Here is a 19,278-nt window from a genome sequence, read left to right as displayed (position 1 = left end):
CCGCTCCGCCCGACGGGCAGTCTAGAGTCTAGCTCCCGGGAACCCGTGTGGCCCAGCTGCCCGATTCGCAGACGCATCTCAGATTACAGACAGGCACCTTGGAGCTCCCGGAGCTGTTGCGAGATATGGCCGCCTCTGCCGCAATCAAGGTTGTGGTGCTAGACATCGGTGAGTTGTGAAAGAGCTCACCCGAGTCCCCAAGCTCCCATCCCGACTCCCTGGCCCTCCCCCAAGCTACCCACAACGATCCGCCGCACGCACATTGCTCGGAGTTGCATTAGCTTGACCTGCTGGCTAATCAGCTATACCTCTTCAGAAGGGACAGTCTGTCCCATTTCGTTCGTCCGTGATGTTTTGGTAAGCCTGAATCCTGGCTCGCGCATGAAGAAATTTCCTGCTCCCGTAGTCTTGGGCTGTCGGTGAGAACAAGTGACTTCCTGATGATCTGCATTGCAGGTCGTCGTCGTATTGCAGTCAAAGCAGGCCTGTCCTTGCGGTTCACCCTGTCTTGTTCGATATTTGGGTCCCGGGAATACCCTATCCCTAGGTCTCGAGGGAGACATCGGGGTTTCTTGCACCTCGTTATGTTTTACATGCCTAGACTTGGAATGACGAATAGTGCTCGTCGTCCAATCACACGGTTGCTACACCAGGACTAAGGCTGACAGCACGTTCTCTCAGTTCCCCTATTTTCTGGAAAAGATCCCAGAGACCGTCAAATCAGAATGGGACAGTTCACGGTTCAAGGAGTATCGAGACGCATTTCCTGAGGAGTTCAGATCCAGCCAGGAGGCTTTCCAGGCTCACGTGATCGACCTGGTGTCCCGCGACGTCAAGATAGCATATCTCAAGTCGCTCCAGGGGTATATCTGGCAAGAGGGATATGCTTCAGGGGAGATCAAGGCGCCGCTCTTCGCGGATGTGCCAACCGTCCTGTCTAGGTGGCATGGGAAGGGGATCAAGTTGATCATCTACTCCTCCGGATCAGTGCCCGCCCAGAAGCTCCTCTTCAAGTACACGAACGCTGAGCCCTCGGATCTTACTGTGCTCCTTACAGATTATTTTGATACAGTCAACGCAGGCCCCAAAACCGAGGCAGCAAGCTATGAGAAAATTGTTGCCAAACATCCAGAGTTCTTGCCGGAGCAATTTCTATTCCTCAGCGACAACGTCAAGGAGGTGGATGCTGCCATTCAGGCGGGCATGCGGAGCGCGGTTGTGCAACGTCCTGGGAATGCAGATCTTCCTACTGAGGTATATGACACTCACCAGGTCGTCGAAACATTCGACTCGATCGAGGAGGACTTCAACGTGAAGACGCTGCAGACACTTGGCAAGAGATCCGCGGACGAGGCTGCAGCCGACGAGAAACCGGAAGCTCAGCCGGCTGACACAACGGAGCCTGAAGGCGCGCCGGACTCCAAGAAAGTGAAGACTTCCATTGGTGAAGAGGGAGCGACCCAGGGCGAGGAAGAGCCCGCCGAAGAGCCGTCCCAGATCGACAAGCTCCTTGCTCAGGCCGTCGGGGATGCGCCTATCACTCCTACAGAGACCACCAGTGAACCTACCGAGCTTGCGGAGTAGGGTCCTTATCTGCGTATCTGTGACGATCACTTGATATCTGGATAAGACCCGGTGGCCCGTCCAAGAGGTGGAGCGCAGACCTAGCGACACTGATCTGACGTTTAGAGAGCTCTGGCTCTCACTTGATGGTGGTCGTCACAAGTGACATGGCATGTACTTCACAAGTTTGCGTCCCTATAAGCGCGAACCATGCTCGAAATGGCTAGACAAAAGGATTTACAGTAGTTTCTATAGACCAGAAGACGGCTTTCCAATCCAAGATAGCCATCAAAATACTAGGCAACGTTTAAAAAAAGCGCCGAATGGCTCTAGTCACCTTGTCCGTTCCGAGCCGGCATATCACATCCAGGCCCGGCTTATCTCCTGTTCAACGGGTTCTGTCTATGTGCTATCTACGGCTGCAGTCACGTCGAAAAGTCAATCATCACGCTTGGGTCCTTTAAGCTTCACGTTGCCCCTGCATACAGTGTCTCGGACACTGCCGTGTGAGTGCGAGAATAGTAGTCAGCAGAACGAACGGCCACAACGCGCCCCCAACGGACGTCTGGGCGAAACTCTCGTGATCCCAAGCGAACTATATCGAGGCGCGCACGCTGACTCGCCGGCAGCGATGGACCCTGAAGCGCTGGATGGCTCGGGTGAGACCCAGGCACAGCCGTGTCCCTCTTCAGCCGTCGTTGCCGGGGGGAGGGGGAAAATTACACTTTATTAGTCCTGCTTGCTTTCTCGCTGATATTGGGGTAAGACAGGCGGGGGGAGGGAGGGGGCAGATTTCGTCAGGCTGAGCCGTGTGATGATCACGATGGTGTGATTCTGTGTGTCTCGAACAATTCGGACTCAAAGTCTATTTGGAAAATGGAAGAAGGAAGAAGGATTTCGGCAGTATGCGTCGTCGCATTGTTGTCCCGAGCTGCCCACGTGGGAGTGGAATATGCTGCTGTTCGGATTGCCGGCATGGGGAAGCCCCTTGAAGGCGTGACTAATGACAGTCAACTACATACCCCAAATTGTTGCTGATGAACTGCGACATTGGGCGAGCACGCGACATCTTGTCTGAAGATTATATTAACCTCCTGCAGGCTGACGTATCGTATTGTTTCATACATATCCTTCAACGCTGTCGACGGGCGATGCACGTTTAGTACTAGTATTCGTATTGCCTATATCTCTATTCGGAAGTTGCAGCCCATAGCATGCGTCGAAGATCACTTGCTATCGCGCCAAAGGCATTGTCGCCCAAAAGCTATTGCAGTTATGAACATGGGTGGCGTAGCCAGAAGAGTCTGGCCATAAACTTGCGCATGGTGACTTAGTTTCTGATCAAGCAGTGGATCATTCGCTCTTCACGATGTACGATCGTGAGTCTCATCACGGTGCTATCAGATGGCTATATTGTGATTGGCCAATCCCCACCAATCGACTCGTCTAGCAATATGATCCATCGGTTTCATACAGAGCGAGACAACAGTTCGTCACTCCACAAACGGTAGGATGTGTGCCTCCCCCACTTGAAGATGTCGTCTGACCACAAAGTGTGGAACATTGTTGGTGGTAACCACATCGCAAGCCGTGTCTTGTCATGTTGGGGTAGCGGGGTACTCCTTAGCCCCAGGTGATAGACGATCTTGTCAAGTCTAGTAAGCTGCAAGTGGTATCCATGCTATCCTGCATGAAGACACATCGTAGACCAATGGCTACTGGCTTCTCCCACGCAAACCTTTTCCTCGCTGTGCTTGGTGGTCTCGAGGCGAACCGGAATGGCTGCCTTGCGCCGCAAAATGCAACTTCGAGAGCATCAATTAGAGGAAGTGCATGGTGTATCGTCATCCTGACGCCGTATCGGGCTGCTGGTAAGGACATGGCCGATCCTTCCACTCTGCCTTCTGGTGAATGAAGACAGAGCCCAAGGCAGAATGGGAGACAATGGAAGCAGAGTGCCCGCAGCTCAACCTGGTGAAGTACGAAGTACGATCGCGAAGTTATTCCTCGATGCTCCGGTCCGAGTCTGCGTCTTCGTAAACTTCCTTCGGGGTATTGGAAGGCGTTTCCTCGTCCAGAGATAGTAAACCAGCTTTTGGGTTAGCTTATATCTGGTCTTGGTATAACCTAGGGATTCCATAATGGAATCCAGTCGATCCTCATCCATGTAGCGCGAATTGGTCACACAAGGAGCAGGCAAGACCAGGAAGAGGCTTGGGAAGAAGTCGCCCATCTCGGTAGATGCAAGGCAGTCCGGGTCCTTGAGGAAGTCGAGGGTCCTGAGGAGCATGTTCCCTTTCCCTTGGGCATCCGGGACGAAGTTGACGACCAATGACAAGCTGATAATGTCAAACTTTTCCTCGTCATCCTGTGGAAGCGGGCGTTGCATGAAGTCCTGCTGCAGGATGCCCTCTGCTTGGCTGTTGAGGTCGATCCTGCACATGGAGAACAGCCCGCTCTTGGAACATTCGTTGGTGGTGCTCAATGCACCTACCTCTAGAAGGCGCAAAGAATCGCCTGCCGACGCCTTCTCCTTGAGAGCCGGGTGAGCAGCCTCCAGCCATTCCATGAGCACCTTTGAGCTGTCTCCCCCGCGATCATTCCGCTGCCCCTGAAGGCTAGCCTGCTGATAACTCTTGATGCCGCCCAAGGCCGAGATTTCTTTCTCAATGGCGGCCTCCTCGGCCTTATCGCCCTTCAGGATGGCCTGCGCCTTCCGTTTCTCGAGCACATGATGCGAGTTGATCAGAGTCCTCGTGGCTTTGCGGGAGATGGACTTGGGCCTCTGTACAGTTGGTGGGCGGCCATGAGACAGGCTCTTGGCTGTCCGCTTCTTCTTGAGCGCCATATCACCGTGTAGAAGGCCAGCCCAACTCCATGGAAGTATGAGAGTTGGAAAATTGTCCTCCGGTCTGAAAAGACCTTCGAATTGACTGTAGGGATATGGTCGTCGGCATGGAAGAATTTCCCACGAGTCGAGAGTTACTGCATTTTACCGCCCATATTCACGTTTGATCATGTACAGTACGAAAGGGGCCGATAAAACGGTCACTGGCACTGTAGGGATTCCCGGAGGACCAGATTGTTCCGCTCCGCAACTGCGTGCACAGACCACAAATCCGAAAACCCTAGGCCCACCAGCACGATATTCGTTCAATTTTCTGTAGCTGGGAACTTTTTCGACCGAAGCCATCTCGACAACCGACAACTCGACAAACGACGGCAACGACGGAATACCAGAGCCGACCGACAAAATGACTCCTAAAGGTACTTGACACTACACTACACAAGCGCACGCACGCATCCATCTCAGCTCTGCGACATGCGGTCCCCGCGAAGTCGCCTGCCTCTTGGGTGAGGCGGGCCCGACGGTGCATCAAGCTGCAGCAGATCTTGCGAGTTCTTCTAGAAAGAGCGATTGCTGATGCGTTTCTGACACAGGTGGTGCTTCCAAGGCGCCCAAGGGCAACAAGAAGGCCAGCGCTGCTGCCAAGGCTGTCCTCAAGGGTGTAAGTTTACTTTCTTGATCTCCCATCCCGCCGACTCGGGAACAACCGAACCATATCAGACCGGGACTCGATGCTGACTTGCTCCATACAGGGCCATGCCCAGAAGAAGCGCAAGGTCAGATTGTCGACCACCTTCCACCGCCCCAAGACCCTCCAGCTCTCGCGTGCTCCCAAGTACCACCGCAAGTCCATCCCCCATGAGCCCCGCCTGGACGAGCACAAGATCATCGTCCACCCGCTCAACACCGAGAGCGCCATGAAGAAGATCGAGGAGAACAACACCCTCGTCTTCATCGTCGACGTCAAGGCCAACAAGGCCCAGATCAAGGGTGCCCTCAAGAAGCTCTACGACATTGACACCGCCAAGATCAACACCCTCGTCCGGTATGTATTTGTCATATCCGTCCTTTGTCTGCGGGATCCATTTGCTGACGACTGAATCTTATAGCCCCGATGGTTCCAAGAAGGCCTACTGCCGCCTGACTGCTGATGTCGATGCTCTCGACATTGCTGCCACCAAGCTCGCTCTCGTTTAAGCGCGACCTGGGTTGGGTAGACAGCTGTTATGATGGGTTGGCATGTCATTGTGAGGGTGGTTCAAGCCCAAGGGATCTTTGCATTGAGAACGGCGTTCGCCTAAAGGGTAGGCTTATGAGGTCAATGGAAAATGAATTTACTTGCCGCCCTCTCATGACCAAAAACATTTTCTTCCAACGAGTCTCGATGTGTCTGGCTGTCACGTATATGCATGTGATGTGATGCAAATGCTCCAGGTGTAAATGGTATCGTACATTATGTTACATTGTATATACAAACAATGTCTAGTCTGTTGTGTGAACGGGTACCGACCAAGTAATACTCGGCCCTGCGTTCAACACAAGCAGCCGGGCCGCCTGTCCTGTCGCTTATGCTCCCCGTGCCTCGGGCCATGCAAGTGATTTACTCTCCGCCCCTGGACTGACTGACTGGCTATCCAACCTTCTCTCCTGCGCTTCTCAACCCTGTCTCAGGTTCTGCAGGTGCTTCATCGTCAGGCTGCTGGCGTCGAGGAACCGGTCAGCGCAGTTGGCCATGCAGCTCTGCTCGTTCTTGTCCATGGCGCCCTGCTTGATCGATCCCGTGACGCACTTCTTCCAGCACATGTCGGTGAGGGAGTGGACCACTACAGATAGGGGAGGAGCAGACGTTAGCCGGAATTCATATCTTTCGCGTGAGAGTCTCGGGTTGGCGTGGCTAGCCGCTGGCCCAGCCCTGACAATGGAAAGTCTGGGTTCCGCTAGACGTAGAGGGGTCTGTCTCGAGGAGGCAGAGGGACTCTCCCGATCAGAAGCCCCGGGTAAGGCTGAGGTGTGGGAGGACTCTGAGTATATGCTTACTGGACTGCACGCGCGCCTTCTGGTTCTCGTTGCCCAGGAACTGCCGCAGCTCGGCCTTGTCCTTCTCGTTGAGCTTCTCGAGGTCAAAGTTGGAGAGGTCCGAGGCGTCCATTTTCGCTTGCTTTATGGAGGGGGTCGGGAGGTGGCTGTTCAGAGGGAGGCGCGGGTAATTCGAAGTGGTGACGAGGGCCGCGGAGGGGGGGTATGGCTGCGTTGATTGTACAGATAGGTCTCTGCTGCGGATTTTTGGCGGCGCTTTCTCGATGATGCTTGCGATCCAGCGGCGCTGACTCCAGTAGCAAATTTGGACAGCTCCCGATGCTTATCTTATCGGCGGCCTTAGCGCAAGAATACAGTAGGCCTGGGTCATCGCCTACGTACAGTACTATGGACGATGCACACGATGGCAGTCACAGCGTGTCGAGGGCGGATGTTTCATGGGAATAATGATAGTAATCCAAAAGCTGCCGTGATTGCAATCATTGAAGAATGTGCCAGTGAATCAACCCGTGGGATGCACACAGGCAATGCTGCATATACTTGTGCTGAAACGATACGGACGCGGGCCAGTCTGGCCAATCAGCATAGTGCATTGCATGCGCTCTAGGGGATGGCAAGCGTATAGTGATACAGGACAACTACTTCCTCAAAGGTCATGGAGCAGGAAGGGCCAAAAAAAAAAGAGAGCTCCAACCACCGGAGTGTTCCGGACGTGGTCACTAACGAAGTTTTATAGGAATGTGAAATGGGGGTCCATTCCATGCCCGCCTTTGGTGAGGTATATTTGTGTGTTGCAGGAGATTCAGCTCTGTTGGTCTTCGCTCTTTCTGGGCGGTGTGGGACTTGAACTGGTATGCTTTGAGACTGCCGGTCACTGATTGTAGGTGCGAGTACTTTCTGGTTGGACGAAGTAACTGGGTTCATGTGTGAGAGAAGGATGAGGTAAATAGATATATATGATTTATTGAATGACAGGTGCAGAGCACCAATCGGTTGCTCTGTCGGCTTGGGTAGATGTGGACATTATACTTCAAGGTGGATTTGGACCCGGCGGCGACGTAAACATAATCACGAGCAGCGACAGACTTGAGAACATTAATACCACAAGTCACAAGTAATTAGGGCTCGCGGTGGTTACGTATCGGAATCTCAGAAACAACAGGAACTGTGATTCAGGGAATTCTTCAAGTGAACGTGGGACTTTCGTATAGCATTTCTGCAGACCGACTACCAGCGGCTTCCAGCTTAAATGTAAGAGTATGCACCTGGGTTACCAATGTTTGTCAGAACTCATATTTCTACGGAAGGACTAATATGCAGCTCTCATTTGAATGAATTCTCCCCAGCACCCGATATCCAATTGCTATCTATCGAAGTCCACTGTGCGTCTTGAAATGCCCGAAATATCAGACACGATGAAGCCACTGCATTCGTCACGTCAGCATAATTCATGCTGCGCATTTATACAAAGCAAGAAATATCCCGATATGAATATTGTTGCCGTGTAGCCCAGCTGCCCAGGACAAAAGTCTACCCTTAAGCTTATCGGCTGAAATATCTATCTCGCTCGATATAAGGAGCAGAGATGGACTAGAACGCAGCGCTATCCCAGATTTCTTGCCTAAATGTTCTCTTCAGCCATCTGATACGATCGCTATTAATATACGCGATGGGCTGACACATCCTTTGCTCATGATTAGGTTCGACCCGTTTCTCATTTGCTACTCGAGCTGCATGACCACCAAGCAACAGCCAACCATCGGACGAACATGTCTCAGGCATGTGGCAAGCTCCGAACGCAGAAGAAAGGCTACTGCATCCGCACCTACATGTACATGATGCTCGATCTCACGCACAGCCTGACTGCAGCTGCGGTCTCAGACCTTGACAGCTGGTCCATGTGTGTTTCACATGTTCTGCATACTGCGTTGTCCCAAGTGTAGTGTGTCCTGCGTGTGTGCGCGCAATGCATGATGCAGGGGAAAAGAAAAACCGAGCTGAGAAATTTGTTGGGCGCATATGCTGTAGGACATGCTGCGCAGTGCATCTACTCTGCATTGCACCGCACTATGGGTACTCTGTCGTGTCTACGTGTCGGGAACCCAAAGCTGGGCGAGGCCTTTTGCTTTTGTATTTGCCCTGCCACCGCCGTGCAGTATTGTTGAGGTCATGTGCAGTTTGTTTGCGGGTACATTGCTGGCGAAGAGCTAGAAGAGAGGAGCATTGGTCACGGAGGATTGTGCAATCGTCTAGCTATGGGGTTGACATCTGATGTTACATTCTGTACTATGGTTTTATAAATATTTATACGGGTTCATGATGCCATTCTGTATAACTTGTTAGTCAACACTCATAACCGGTACACTGGCCTCCAGGAAATAATAGGGCCTGGGGGCAAAGGGGTAGGTGAGTATCGTGACTTACCGGATCATATAGATTCTTGATCTGCTTCATCAGGCCGACCATGGTCTCGCTCCTGCTGTAGCCGATGTAGTTCTTCTTGGCGATGCCGAGGCCGTGCTCGGCGCTGATGCTGCCGTTGACCTTGGCGATCCACTCGTAGACGAAGGGCTCCAGCACCTGCTCGACGCGCTTGTCGTACCGGCGCACGGCGACGTTGAGGTGCAGGTTCGAGTCGCCCATGTGGCCGTACCCGACGACGTCGACGACGGGGAACTCGTCCGTGTCGCCGCGCAGGCCGGCCGCGTCGATCTTCTCGCGCGTCTCGTCCACGAGCCGGTACATGTCCTCGAGCGGGATCGACACGTCGTACTTGTACACGCCGCCCCAGTGGCCCAGGCACTCGGGTATGCCTTCTCTCTGGCTCCACAGGGACCGGAGCTGCGTCTCGTCCTGGGCCAAGACACCGTCTGTCACGATCTCCTTGCTCATGACGTCCTCGAGGAAGTTGCCCAGCTTCTCAGTATCGTGGTCGGCGTTGGAGCCGCTCGTCTCGATCAGGCAGTAAAACGGGTGCTCGCCATCCAGGGGGCTTTTGCTGCTGCGGACCTTGTGAACGAGTTGCTGACTCCTCAGATCCATGAGCTCGAATGCCGACAGGATCTCTCCCAGCTGTTGCCTTGCTTCCCTGAAGGTCTGCTGCATCTTCTCGTACGAGTCGACGGCCAGGAAAGCCACATTGACGGCACTCGACCTTTGAGGGCACTGTACGGATACAGCGGTAATCATGCCAATGGTGCCCTCACCACCGATGAAGAGCTGCTTCAGGTCGTAGCCGGTGTTGTTCTTGCGCAGCTTGCTCAGGTCGTCCACAATGGTGCCGTCGGGCAGAACAGCTTCAATGCCCAGAACGCTGCCGTGCAAACTTCCGTAGCGCAGCAGACGGAGGCCACCTGCATTGGTCGCGACATTCCCACCAATGTGACAGGATCCCTTGGCACCAAGATCCAGGGGGAAGATATAGCCCTTCTCCGCGAGGAACTGGTCCGCAACCTCCAGCACAACACCGGCGTCCGCGACCAGGATACCGCTCACGTCGTCGAACGAGCGGATCTGGTTCATGCGGCTGGTGTTGATGACAATCTCGTCAAAGACCGGCACGGAACCGCCCACGAGCCCTGTGTTTCCACCCTGGGGCACCACGGCCAGCATGTTATCGTTGCAGTACTTGAGGATCTTGCTGACCTCCTCTGTCGACCCAGGCTTGAGCACCAGCTTGCAGTGTCCGCGGTACTTGCGCATCCAGTCCCCGTTGTACGGCTCCATGTCGTCGGAGGAGACCTCGGTCGTGACGCCGTCAATGACGGCCGACTCCTTGCCGAGGAGGTCCTTGAAGTAGGCGACGTGGTCGTCGGTGATCTGGGCGAAGCGCGAGTCCCGCTTGAGGTCCGGGTACGTGTCGGTCGTGAACTTGGCCGTGGCCGGCGCCGACGCCCTGAGCTGTCGCGGGCTCGAGGTCGCGATGCATCGCAGAGCGGTTGCGGAGGCACCAGATCCGCCGACGGCCCTGGCCAGGCCAGAGACGCGCGCACAGCGCAGGACAGGCGTGATTCTCGATCTGCAGGCCATGTTGATTAGATCGGTCGGCGCAATGCTGCTCCTGTCAGAGACGGGCGACGGGACTGCGATCGAGCAGCAACACAGAAAAAAAGGCGAGGCCCGCATTACGGAGCTCGCTCGGCGTCGCAATGGCGAGATCGGGTCGTCACGGACCGGCGCTCAACGGCCGGCCAATCGCAGATCACGGTGCACAGGTGGTGGGCGCTAGACCGCAGCACCACGCTGTTGGGTCTGCCAAGACACGGACGGATCTATGCTTTTTCTCGACCGGACGATTCATCTAGATGTGACATCTTGGGACTAGGTCGCAGAACCAAGCCACTTGAGAAGTAATGCAATCTTGAAACTTGCACCGATATGAGTCACGCTCTTGAGATGGAATCTCTCGTAAACAAGCTCAAGAAGCCCGTGTTCTACAAAGACTTGTGCAGTTGGCCTGCCGGGTGGACCTGGGTTCATCTTGCGGCTCGAGCAATACCAATAGCCTGAAGTGGCAGATCATGGTCATGAAGCGTGGTTTGTTAAAGCCGCCCGGATTCGCTTCAGGTTGTGTTGCCGTTCAGACCATGTCCGAATACAATGACCAGATCTCACTCGGAGAGTATTCTTAGCAACAAATTCGGCTGTGATACTGGCGGCTTCAGCCTGGGAGTGCTCCGAGTCCATGATGCACCATAGTAGAAGCATGAGGCAGGAGTGTAGACCCTGTCAAACGGCTTTCCATCTCCAAGCGGCCGTTCCCTTTGCAGATCAACAGATCACCGAGCTGACGTAAACGTACGAGCCAGGAAGGCTGTCATCAGCCCATCAAGTTAGATGGCAGGGTGTGTTCGCAGGCAGAGAATATATGCCAGAGCTACCTGAGGTAGTGTTATCGCAGGCGTTGATGCATCGCTTGTCAGAGCTAGCACTGGCGGTTTATGCAAAACACTGGGGGATCGACTTCGCCCCAACGGGGGCCAACGGGGGAGATACTTCATGCATAGAAGCTGTGGAATTCAAGGCCAACTTCTACAGTCTCGAGTTTGTAGGCGCGGACAAATAGTAGTCGACGAAGGTCGAACCCACCGTCGTCGTCGTTACAAGTTTGCAGCCATGGGACCCGCTTAGAAGCGTGCACATTGCCTGATTGCGAGCAGCAGCGCTCTAGCTACGAGGACATTGGCCAGGACTGTTTGAGAAACCCCACCCCCAGTGATCAACAGCGACGAGGGAACAGACCTGAAGCTAGGCTGTACTATGTATGGCGCCGCAACATGGGGACGCATGAATGACTTACATCGGGGTGGCACAGCCCACAATAGGGGAGATCTGGCTGATGGATAGGACAGGATGGGACAAGATGCTTGTGTGCGATAGGGACCCCTGCCGGTCAGCAACCCCAAGAATGGACGGACAGGCCAGCAAGGCCAGTGAGAGGCGGCGGTGGAGGAGCCAAGGATCGGGTTGACGATGTTTCAGAAGCCGGCCTGTGGCAGATATACCCAGGCCTATCCCAAAGTAGAAAGACGGCCACGAAGACAGGAAACGCATAAGGGAGTTGAGGCGGCTAACGAAGTAGTTGACACGGCAGGAGAGCGCAATTGTATTTGAGGGCATGTGGCCGCACACAAGTCGGGAGGATTTGATGTTCCAGAGCTCTTGCTGATCCTACTGCTTCGGCCCCCCCAAGTGAAGAAAGACGTGAAGAAAGCGTGACGCCAGGCGCCGAACGACGACTCGAGTCCGGCTCGAGGCTGACTGACATACGGATCCGCGGGCGAGACCCTGAAGATCGGATTGGAAAGGGCGAGGGCTGCGATCGATCTTCATCTGCCGGGCCCCCGCGCTGCGAGTCTAACCAGCAACAGACGAGCAACCTGGAAATCGGCCTGTCAAGAGGCCCCCCCGAGCCCCAGAGCCCAGAACCCAGAACCCAGAACCCCTGGGGGACGGCAAGACGGCGCCGACCGACACCTGCAGCCAGGCGTTATTGATTGGGCGATTTAGCGGGTAGCGGCGCGTCAAGCGAGGATGCTTGCCTTCTTCAAGCGCAATGGCGGGGGGAATAGGGGTGCCGACAGCGCTAGCGCGGCCGCGGAGCCTGCTGAGCCCGCTGAGCCCGCTGCCAACTTGGCACCCGCTGCGACGCTGGAGCCCGCTGCTGCTGGGCAACCGACGCCAGCGCCAGCCAACAGCCAATTTGGCGTCGAGTACACACTGACCGAGGCCTTCCCGGACCTGCAGCCCGACAACAGCCTTGTTGACGCCCCATCCACTGCATTATCACCACCACCACCACCACCACCACCGCCGCCGCCGCCACGGGCAGTCAATAATACTACTAGCAGACACAGCACCGGCACAGGCACCAGCAGCAGAGACAGCTCTACGTACGCCGACGACGACGACTCCTCGGACGACTCGGCCAGCCAGGTATCTGTATCGACCGTCACCACCTCGCCCACCCAGCACACTGCAGAAACCCCCCGCACGCCACCGCGGTCGCCCGCGCCCAGGTACAGCAGCACCGTATCCGCATCCGCCTCTCCGTCTCCGGCGCCGCCGACGACTCCCCCTCGCTCCAGGCGCACCCGCAACTCGCTCGCCAACCGCGCCCAGCCCGCCTTGCATGCCGCCCGTGTCCAGCGATCCGCCACCCTCAGCAGCATCTCACTGCCCAAGCGGGACTCGCTGAAGGACCCGACCAAGACAAAGAGCTTCCAGCGCCACTCGTCGGCCAGTTCCCACGCCTCGTCCGACCCTGCGGGTGCCGCCCCTGACCAGAAGTCGGCCCTGTCCAAGATGGACCACAAATGGATCAACGTCCAGCAAAAGACGTTTACGAAATGGTGAGTCGTGCCTTTTTTTCGGTCCTCTGGCAAGAGACCAGACAGAAAATTTATACCATGTTCGAGGACTAATCAGGCTGGCGTGCAACAGGCTCAACACAAAGATCGAGCCCAGGGGCAAGGAGGTCAAGGACCTAGTGGCAGATTTAAGTGATGGTGTAAGTTTGACATTCGGACGAGCTCTAGTTCTAGTCCCCAGACTTCAGACTGCAGGCCGCAGACGGCAAGCTCCAATTCCCCAGTTGCTAATTGCTCGCCTAATTTTCAGGTCATCCTCATTCACCTTCTCGAGTGTCTGTCCAACGAGTCCCTAGGTCGCTATGCCGCCAAACCCAAGATGCGAGTGCAGAGGTTCGAGAACGCAAACCTGTCGCTCAACTTTGTCAAGTCGAGGGGCATCCAGATGACCAACATCGGCGCCGAGGATGTGGTGGACGGCAACCGCAAGATCATCCTGGGCCTGATCTGGACCCTGATTCTCCGGTTCACCATCAGCGACATCAACGAGGAGGGCATGACGGCCAAGGAGGGTCTCCTCCTGTGGTGTCAGCGTAAGACCGCATGCTATGACGAGGTTGATGTCAGGGATTTCAGCACCAGCTGGAACGACGGCCTCGCCTTCTGCGCCCTGCTGGACATCCACCGCCCCGACCTCATCGACTACGACGCCCTCGACAAGTCGGACCACAGGGGCAACATGCAGCTCGCCTTCGATATCGCCCACAAGGAGATCGGTATCCCGGCGCTGCTCGACGTGGAGGATGTCTGCGACGTGGCCAAGCCCGACGAGAGGAGTTTGATGACCTACATCGCCTACTGGTTCCACGCCTTCTCCCAGATGGAGAAGGTGGAGAACGCCGGCCGTCGTGTCGAGAAGTTCATCAACAACATGCAGGGTGCCTGGGAGATGCAGAGTGCCTACGAAAGGCGGATGGCAGAGCTGCTCCGGCAGATCAGGGAGCAGATGGAGGCGTGGCAACAGGCAAAGTTCGAAGGAACCTATGTCGACGCCAAGAAGCAGGCCACCGAGTTTGCTTCCCACAAGAGAGGCAAGAAGAGGGAGTGGGTTGCCGAGAAGAGCGAGCTGGCGACCTTGTTAGGGAACATCAAGACCAAGATGGCTACGTATCGCCTCAGGGCATATGAGCCGCCGCCAGAGTTGGGCCTGGCCACCCTGGACAAGGAGTGGGCAGGCCTTACCAAGGCCGAGATGATGCGTGGCCAGCTGATCAATGAGACCATCAGAGAGTAAGTTAACTCCCTTCGACCGGGCATCCAAACCAGCCCGCTAACCAGTGTGCAGTATCAAAAATGCTCTCCGCAAGTCATTTGCCGACAAGGCCAACGACTTCGCTCTCGCCCTAAACACAATGCAGGTTGCCATCTCTGGCTTGGAGGGCGAGGTGGAAGACCAGCTTCTCCATGTCCGGAGGCTATCAGACAACCTGCCACCTTTAGACGCTTACCTAAAGACCATCGAGGCTGTCGATGCAAAGTGCCAGGAGGCCAACATTGAAGAAAACGACTTTACAACATATACTTATGACGAGCTGTCATATGAACTCGGACTGGTCAAGTCATCCGTTTCTAAGAAGCTCGCCTTCCTCGAGAACCAGATGGTCGCACGGAACATGACAAACCTGACACCTATCCAGCTCGAAGAGTTTGAATCCGTCTTCCGTCACTTTGACCGCGACGACACCAACTCCCTGTCGGAGCTGGAGTTCAGCGCCGCCCTGGCGTCTCTAGGTCTGGTGTTCTCCGAGGACGAGATGCACGACTACTTCGTGGACACGGCACGCGGCCGCGACCGCGTCTCGTTCGAGCAGTTTATCCGCTTCATGGTCGACGTCACCGAGGACCAGAACACGGCCGAGCAGGTCTTCCAGTCGTTCCGCGAGGTCGCCGACGGCAAGCCCTACGTCACCGAGATGGATCTCCGCCACTCGCTCGTGCCCGACGAGGTCATCGACAAGCTCATCGAGATCGTCCCCGAGCACAAGGGGCCCGACATGGCCCAGGACCGGGGCGTGCCGCAGTTCGACTACATCAGCTTCATGGAGAAGCTCATGAGCGACCAAGGCGCCGGCGGGAGCGCCGGCGGTGTCCTGTCGGATATCACCAACGGGAACGGACGGAGCAGCCCGACGAAGAAGGTCAACGGCGTGCATTAGAAGTGAGGATTAAATACCCCTTCCGAAAGTCTTGGCAGAGGTGCAGAGAGAGAGACAACGTACGTAGCGCCGCCAGACGGCTATACTACTACTTACTCATTCCCCTTTCCGTCCGACCAGGACGAGTAAACCAAGATGCTAGCATTATATCCTCACCCCCTTTTTCTTGTTTTCGTCATTCTTGGCTAAGCGTATCCAATCTGGGCGCAATGTCGCCAGCTCATCATCACCACCATAGGCTTTACAGCCTCCTTTTTCTATCTATTTGTACTTAGGGTAATAGCATCATCCGGGGTGTTCATTGGGGAGGGGTTTTGCGGTCTGACGCTGGGAGGGAACAGCAGGGAGGGAAAAGGGGGGGAATGGGCCGGTGGCTTCTTCTTGAAGACTGGCTCTTCGCAAAAGTATCGCCGGTTCGGCGGGCAGCCTTTGCGTCCATGCGGACCGACTGGCATTAGGAAAAGATTCCCCTCACAACAGCAAGCAAGAAAGCAAGCAAGCAAGCAAGCAAACAAATAAACAAACAGAACAGACAAAAAGAGAAATAAAGCATACACCGCAGACTGGCATATAATACAAGATGATATATATCGCTGTACGAACCTGTTGTATCTTATTAGGCCTTTCGTGTTTGTACCTGTGTCCGTGACTCGACTCGATTGCATGTGAATAGATTGGAATGATGTAGGATCAGCTGCTCGGGCTGTATACATGTATGTATGCACACACATGATACTATTTAAGGCCATCTCCTAGCAAGATGGTGCTGTCCGATGGGCATGTCCACAACACTGCCAAATTTCAACAGACAGACAGATAAATCTCCCCCGTCAGAGACAGAGCCGACACGGAAGATGCTGTTCCTTTGAAATTCATCACAAAGTCTCTCGGTCCAGGAACGCCCCAAGTCCAAGTCTTCGCTTGCGCCGGAAGAGGGCAACATATGTGCATTTGTGTAGTCCAATACAGATTCCCCAGCCCATCCCATCCGCTAGTAAACTCCATTAACCAAAAAAGCAGCCAGAAACCAAATAAACTGTCGGAAAACAAAAGCTGCAGACGCCAGACCATGCAATGCCCCGCCCCATTCCGGTGAGATGAAAACCCCCCTGGTCCTGTATGCCTCTAATCCCTTTTTTTGTCTTCTCTATGTCGGTGCTGTCTGTCGCATGTCGCCGTGCACCGAGTGCATCTCAGCTGTGGCTACGGCTAGAGGCGCCCAGCGGCCTGCTGTAGCGGACATGGGTACACATCTCTGGACCACGCGTGTCCCGGGGTGTAATTTAGTCGTATCTGGGTGCTCAAGCCTCCTTGAACGCATCGCGCTCCTTCAACGCGTTGGCCAGCCGTCGGTAGTCGCGCAGCAGCTCCAGCACCTCGCCGAGCCGGAGGTCGGCCGGGTTCTGCAGCTCCATGAAGCGCTTGTTGGGCGGCTTGATCTGCGGCACGTCCTTTGGGGGCAGCGCCGCGGCGATGTCGGGGAATGCCTGGGAAATATTGTTAGCATCTGCCGATGTCCGTAACGTAGATACACGAGGGAGCCTTACTGTGGCCAGGTCGCCGCCATCCACCGTCTTGGCGGCAGGTTGGTCCTTTCCGGCCGCGGCCGGGACAGGCGTGGTGGCGGATCGGCCGAAACCACGCATCATGCTGATCCCCGAGAACCTGTTCATCGGATTCAGGGAATTGCCTAGATTCCGCACCTGGTCAACCAAGGCAGGGTTTGACGCGTTGGGAGGCGGGGTCGCCGTAGTCCCCGGGGCCTTCTCCTTGTTGTCTTCGGCGGCAAAGACCACCTTCTTTGAGCTGCTCGCACTACGAGCGCTCCGCGTGCTGTCCGTGCTTCGGTCCCTCGAGGCAATGGATGCCTTTCTGCCACCGACGAGACTCAGAACCCGGTCTTCTCTGCTGGCCGCGGGGCTCTCGTTGTCGTCCACGCCTTGCACCGAGCTCGTCCCGTCGACGGAAGCATCATCGTCCGGAGGAGGCGTTCCAATCAGCTTTCGAGCGTCTTCCAAGGTCTTTGGCACCTCTATATCCTTCCCACCTGCCGTGGTCTCCTTGAATTTGCCTACCCAAAACTTGTAGCTCCCCTCCAGACTGGTGCTGATGTTTTTGATGCTCTGATCCGCAGAATTGAAGAACGAGTCGCTGGCGTTCCCAATCGCTTGTGCCGGCGTCTGTATGAGATCGCTCAGCCTACGGCGCTGCATTGTTGCCCGAGCAGTCGTGGGAGAGGGTGGCGGTTTCATGCTAGAAGCACTCGCCGGTGTGACGACGGCCGGGCTGGAAGCAGCTGCAGAGAGGCCAGGGGTATACGCCGGAGGGAATGTCTCGTTCCTCGGAGTCCCCGGCGTGCTTCCGAGCTTGGATGGGCCGGCCAGAGACTCATCTGCGCGAAGACTGGCCAGGTCAACCGTTTCGAGGAAGGTAATGGCCGCCTCGAGATTAGTGAGGCAGTACGCGGCTTCGCCCTCGAGCTTCTCTTCCCAGCGGAATCGTTGGATGAACTGAGAGTCACTGATGACATTCAGCTTCTCCGGAGGCATCGTAATCAGGGTGTAAATGAGCATGGGCATGATCTCGTCCGCTGACGAAGAGGGATGAAAGTGAGAAAGCGTGTCTACAATGCTCTTGTGCGCCGCCTTGAGATAATTCAGCTTGCCCAGTGGGTACCTCTTCTCGTTCATGACGATCAAGTCCTTCCGCGCCTGCTCCAGATACTGGCTGATCTCGGCCTGCTTCTTTGCGGCAGCTTCGGGGCCGTCGTCGGCAGGTTCACCAAGGTCGACCCCCAAGTCTGCCGGCCCAATGCCCACCAAGGCTAGGGCAGCCGTTTTCGACCTCAGCTTGTCGTCCTGGGCCTCATCGTGTGTGGTTCTATGACGGTAGATGCGGTCGTATATGCCCTCGCACAGCCGCCTTTCCACGGCCTCCTCGAGGAGCACCTTCTTGTGCTCCAGCGCCTTTCTCGCCTTTTTCCTCTTGGCGAACTCCTCAGCAGTGAGCATCTGCTGCTCCGGCTCTGGCGTCGAGGCGCCCTTGGGCTTCTCCTTGTTGGCTAGCGACGCGGCCTTGGCTCGGAGAAGGCTGGCGGCCGACGGCCTGGTGGCGATGGCGGGCCGCGCAGAGTCGGTGCGGTTCTGTATTGTGGCCAGACTTGCGACGTGTGTCTGGATGTGCTGGGCGGCGGTTGCGTAGAAATCCTGGAAGCGTCTCGAGATCTTCTCAATATTCGGGGGCGACGGTTGGACTTTGGCATTCAGCGAGTCGATGAAGCTGAGCCCGGCGGGTTAGTTGGGGTCCCTCCACTGCAGGTCTGAACAGAGGTTCAACATACTTGTCTATGGTGCTGACCAGCTCGATTGGGATGTCATCCAGGTCGACGGAAGCTCTCGGGGGCTCGACAGGGTCGTCGGCCTCATCGGCCTCGAAGGCATCCGGGGCGGCGGACTTCGGGGACCTGTGCTGCCCCACGGTGATCTCGGGGGTCGAGCTGCCGTTCTGGAAGGTGTTTGCCCGCTGGGAGCGCGTCAAGGGCTCTGGGGCCTGCTGCGATTCGTGACGCGAGAAGGATCGTGTGGTACGGAGGGCGCCGGGGGCGGGTTCGGAGCCCTTGGAGGGCGACGAGGAAGCCATGAAGGCCGTGATACTGAAGGACATGATGGGGGTTAGCTCGGCGCGAGTGTGCGAGTGTGCGGCCAACCTGTGGGAGGGTTGCAAGAGAACAAACAGCACCTGACTTCCTGCCTGCCTGCCTGCCTGCTTAACTACCACAACTACATATAGCTGTGTGCGTGTAGGT

The 19,278-nt window shown here is 55.8% G+C and overlaps 7 protein-coding genes across 7 annotated transcripts; 3 read left to right on the top strand and 4 right to left on the bottom strand.

Moving 5' to 3' along the window:
• Positions 1–125: 125 nt before the first annotated feature.
• On the top strand, positions 126–1,584 carry JN550_012785 (uncharacterized protein; the record flags this gene model as incomplete). The annotated part of the gene is made up of 3 exons (XM_049311299.1): positions 126–168; positions 317–357; positions 682–1,584. 3 exons carry the CDS (start codon positions 126–128, stop codon positions 1,582–1,584), a joined length of 987 nt encoding a protein of 328 aa, XP_049165267.1.
• Positions 1,585–3,529: 1,945 nt separating this feature from the next.
• Positions 3,530–4,411, bottom strand: JN550_012784 (uncharacterized protein; the record flags this gene model as incomplete). Its single annotated transcript, XM_049311298.1, has 1 exon — positions 3,530–4,411. One exon carries the CDS (start codon positions 4,409–4,411, stop codon positions 3,530–3,532), a length of 882 nt encoding a protein of 293 aa, XP_049165266.1.
• A 406-nt stretch (positions 4,412–4,817) lies between these two features.
• JN550_012783 (uncharacterized protein) lies at positions 4,818–5,608 on the top strand (the record flags this gene model as incomplete). The annotated part of the gene is made up of 4 exons (XM_049311297.1): positions 4,818–4,830; positions 5,005–5,072; positions 5,164–5,456; positions 5,521–5,608. The coding sequence occupies 4 exons, from the start codon at positions 4,818–4,820 to the stop codon at positions 5,606–5,608; spliced, it is 462 nt and encodes a 153-aa protein (XP_049165265.1).
• A 459-nt stretch (positions 5,609–6,067) lies between these two features.
• On the bottom strand, positions 6,068–6,560 carry JN550_012782 (uncharacterized protein; the record flags this gene model as incomplete). The annotated part of the gene is made up of 2 exons (XM_049311296.1): positions 6,068–6,234; positions 6,449–6,560. 2 exons carry the CDS (start codon positions 6,558–6,560, stop codon positions 6,068–6,070), a joined length of 279 nt encoding a protein of 92 aa, XP_049165264.1.
• A 2,182-nt stretch (positions 6,561–8,742) lies between these two features.
• Positions 8,743–10,477, bottom strand: JN550_012781 (uncharacterized protein; the record flags this gene model as incomplete). Its single annotated transcript, XM_049311294.1, has 2 exons — positions 8,743–8,775; positions 8,873–10,477. The coding sequence occupies 2 exons, from the start codon at positions 10,475–10,477 to the stop codon at positions 8,743–8,745; spliced, it is 1,638 nt and encodes a 545-aa protein (XP_049165263.1).
• A 2,004-nt stretch (positions 10,478–12,481) lies between these two features.
• On the top strand, positions 12,482–15,473 carry JN550_012780 (uncharacterized protein; the record flags this gene model as incomplete). Its single annotated transcript, XM_049311293.1, has 4 exons — positions 12,482–13,299; positions 13,391–13,457; positions 13,568–14,547; positions 14,603–15,473. The coding sequence occupies 4 exons, from the start codon at positions 12,482–12,484 to the stop codon at positions 15,471–15,473; spliced, it is 2,736 nt and encodes a 911-aa protein (XP_049165262.1).
• A 1,301-nt stretch (positions 15,474–16,774) lies between these two features.
• On the bottom strand, positions 16,775–19,136 carry JN550_012779 (uncharacterized protein; the record flags this gene model as incomplete). Its single annotated transcript, XM_049311292.1, has 3 exons — positions 16,775–16,960; positions 17,021–18,752; positions 18,814–19,136. 3 exons carry the CDS (start codon positions 19,134–19,136, stop codon positions 16,775–16,777), a joined length of 2,241 nt encoding a protein of 746 aa, XP_049165261.1.
• Positions 19,137–19,278: the final 142 nt, after the last annotated feature.

Source organism: Neoarthrinium moseri (genome assembly GCF_022829205.1).
Source record: "Neoarthrinium moseri strain CBS 164.80 chromosome Unknown scaffold94_Wmoseri_CBS_16480, whole genome shotgun sequence".
NCBI lineage: Eukaryota > Fungi > Ascomycota > Sordariomycetes > Amphisphaeriales > Apiosporaceae > Neoarthrinium > Neoarthrinium moseri.
Note: the sequence above shows the minus strand (reverse complement) of the source record. Positions and strands in the feature narration are given on the sequence as shown.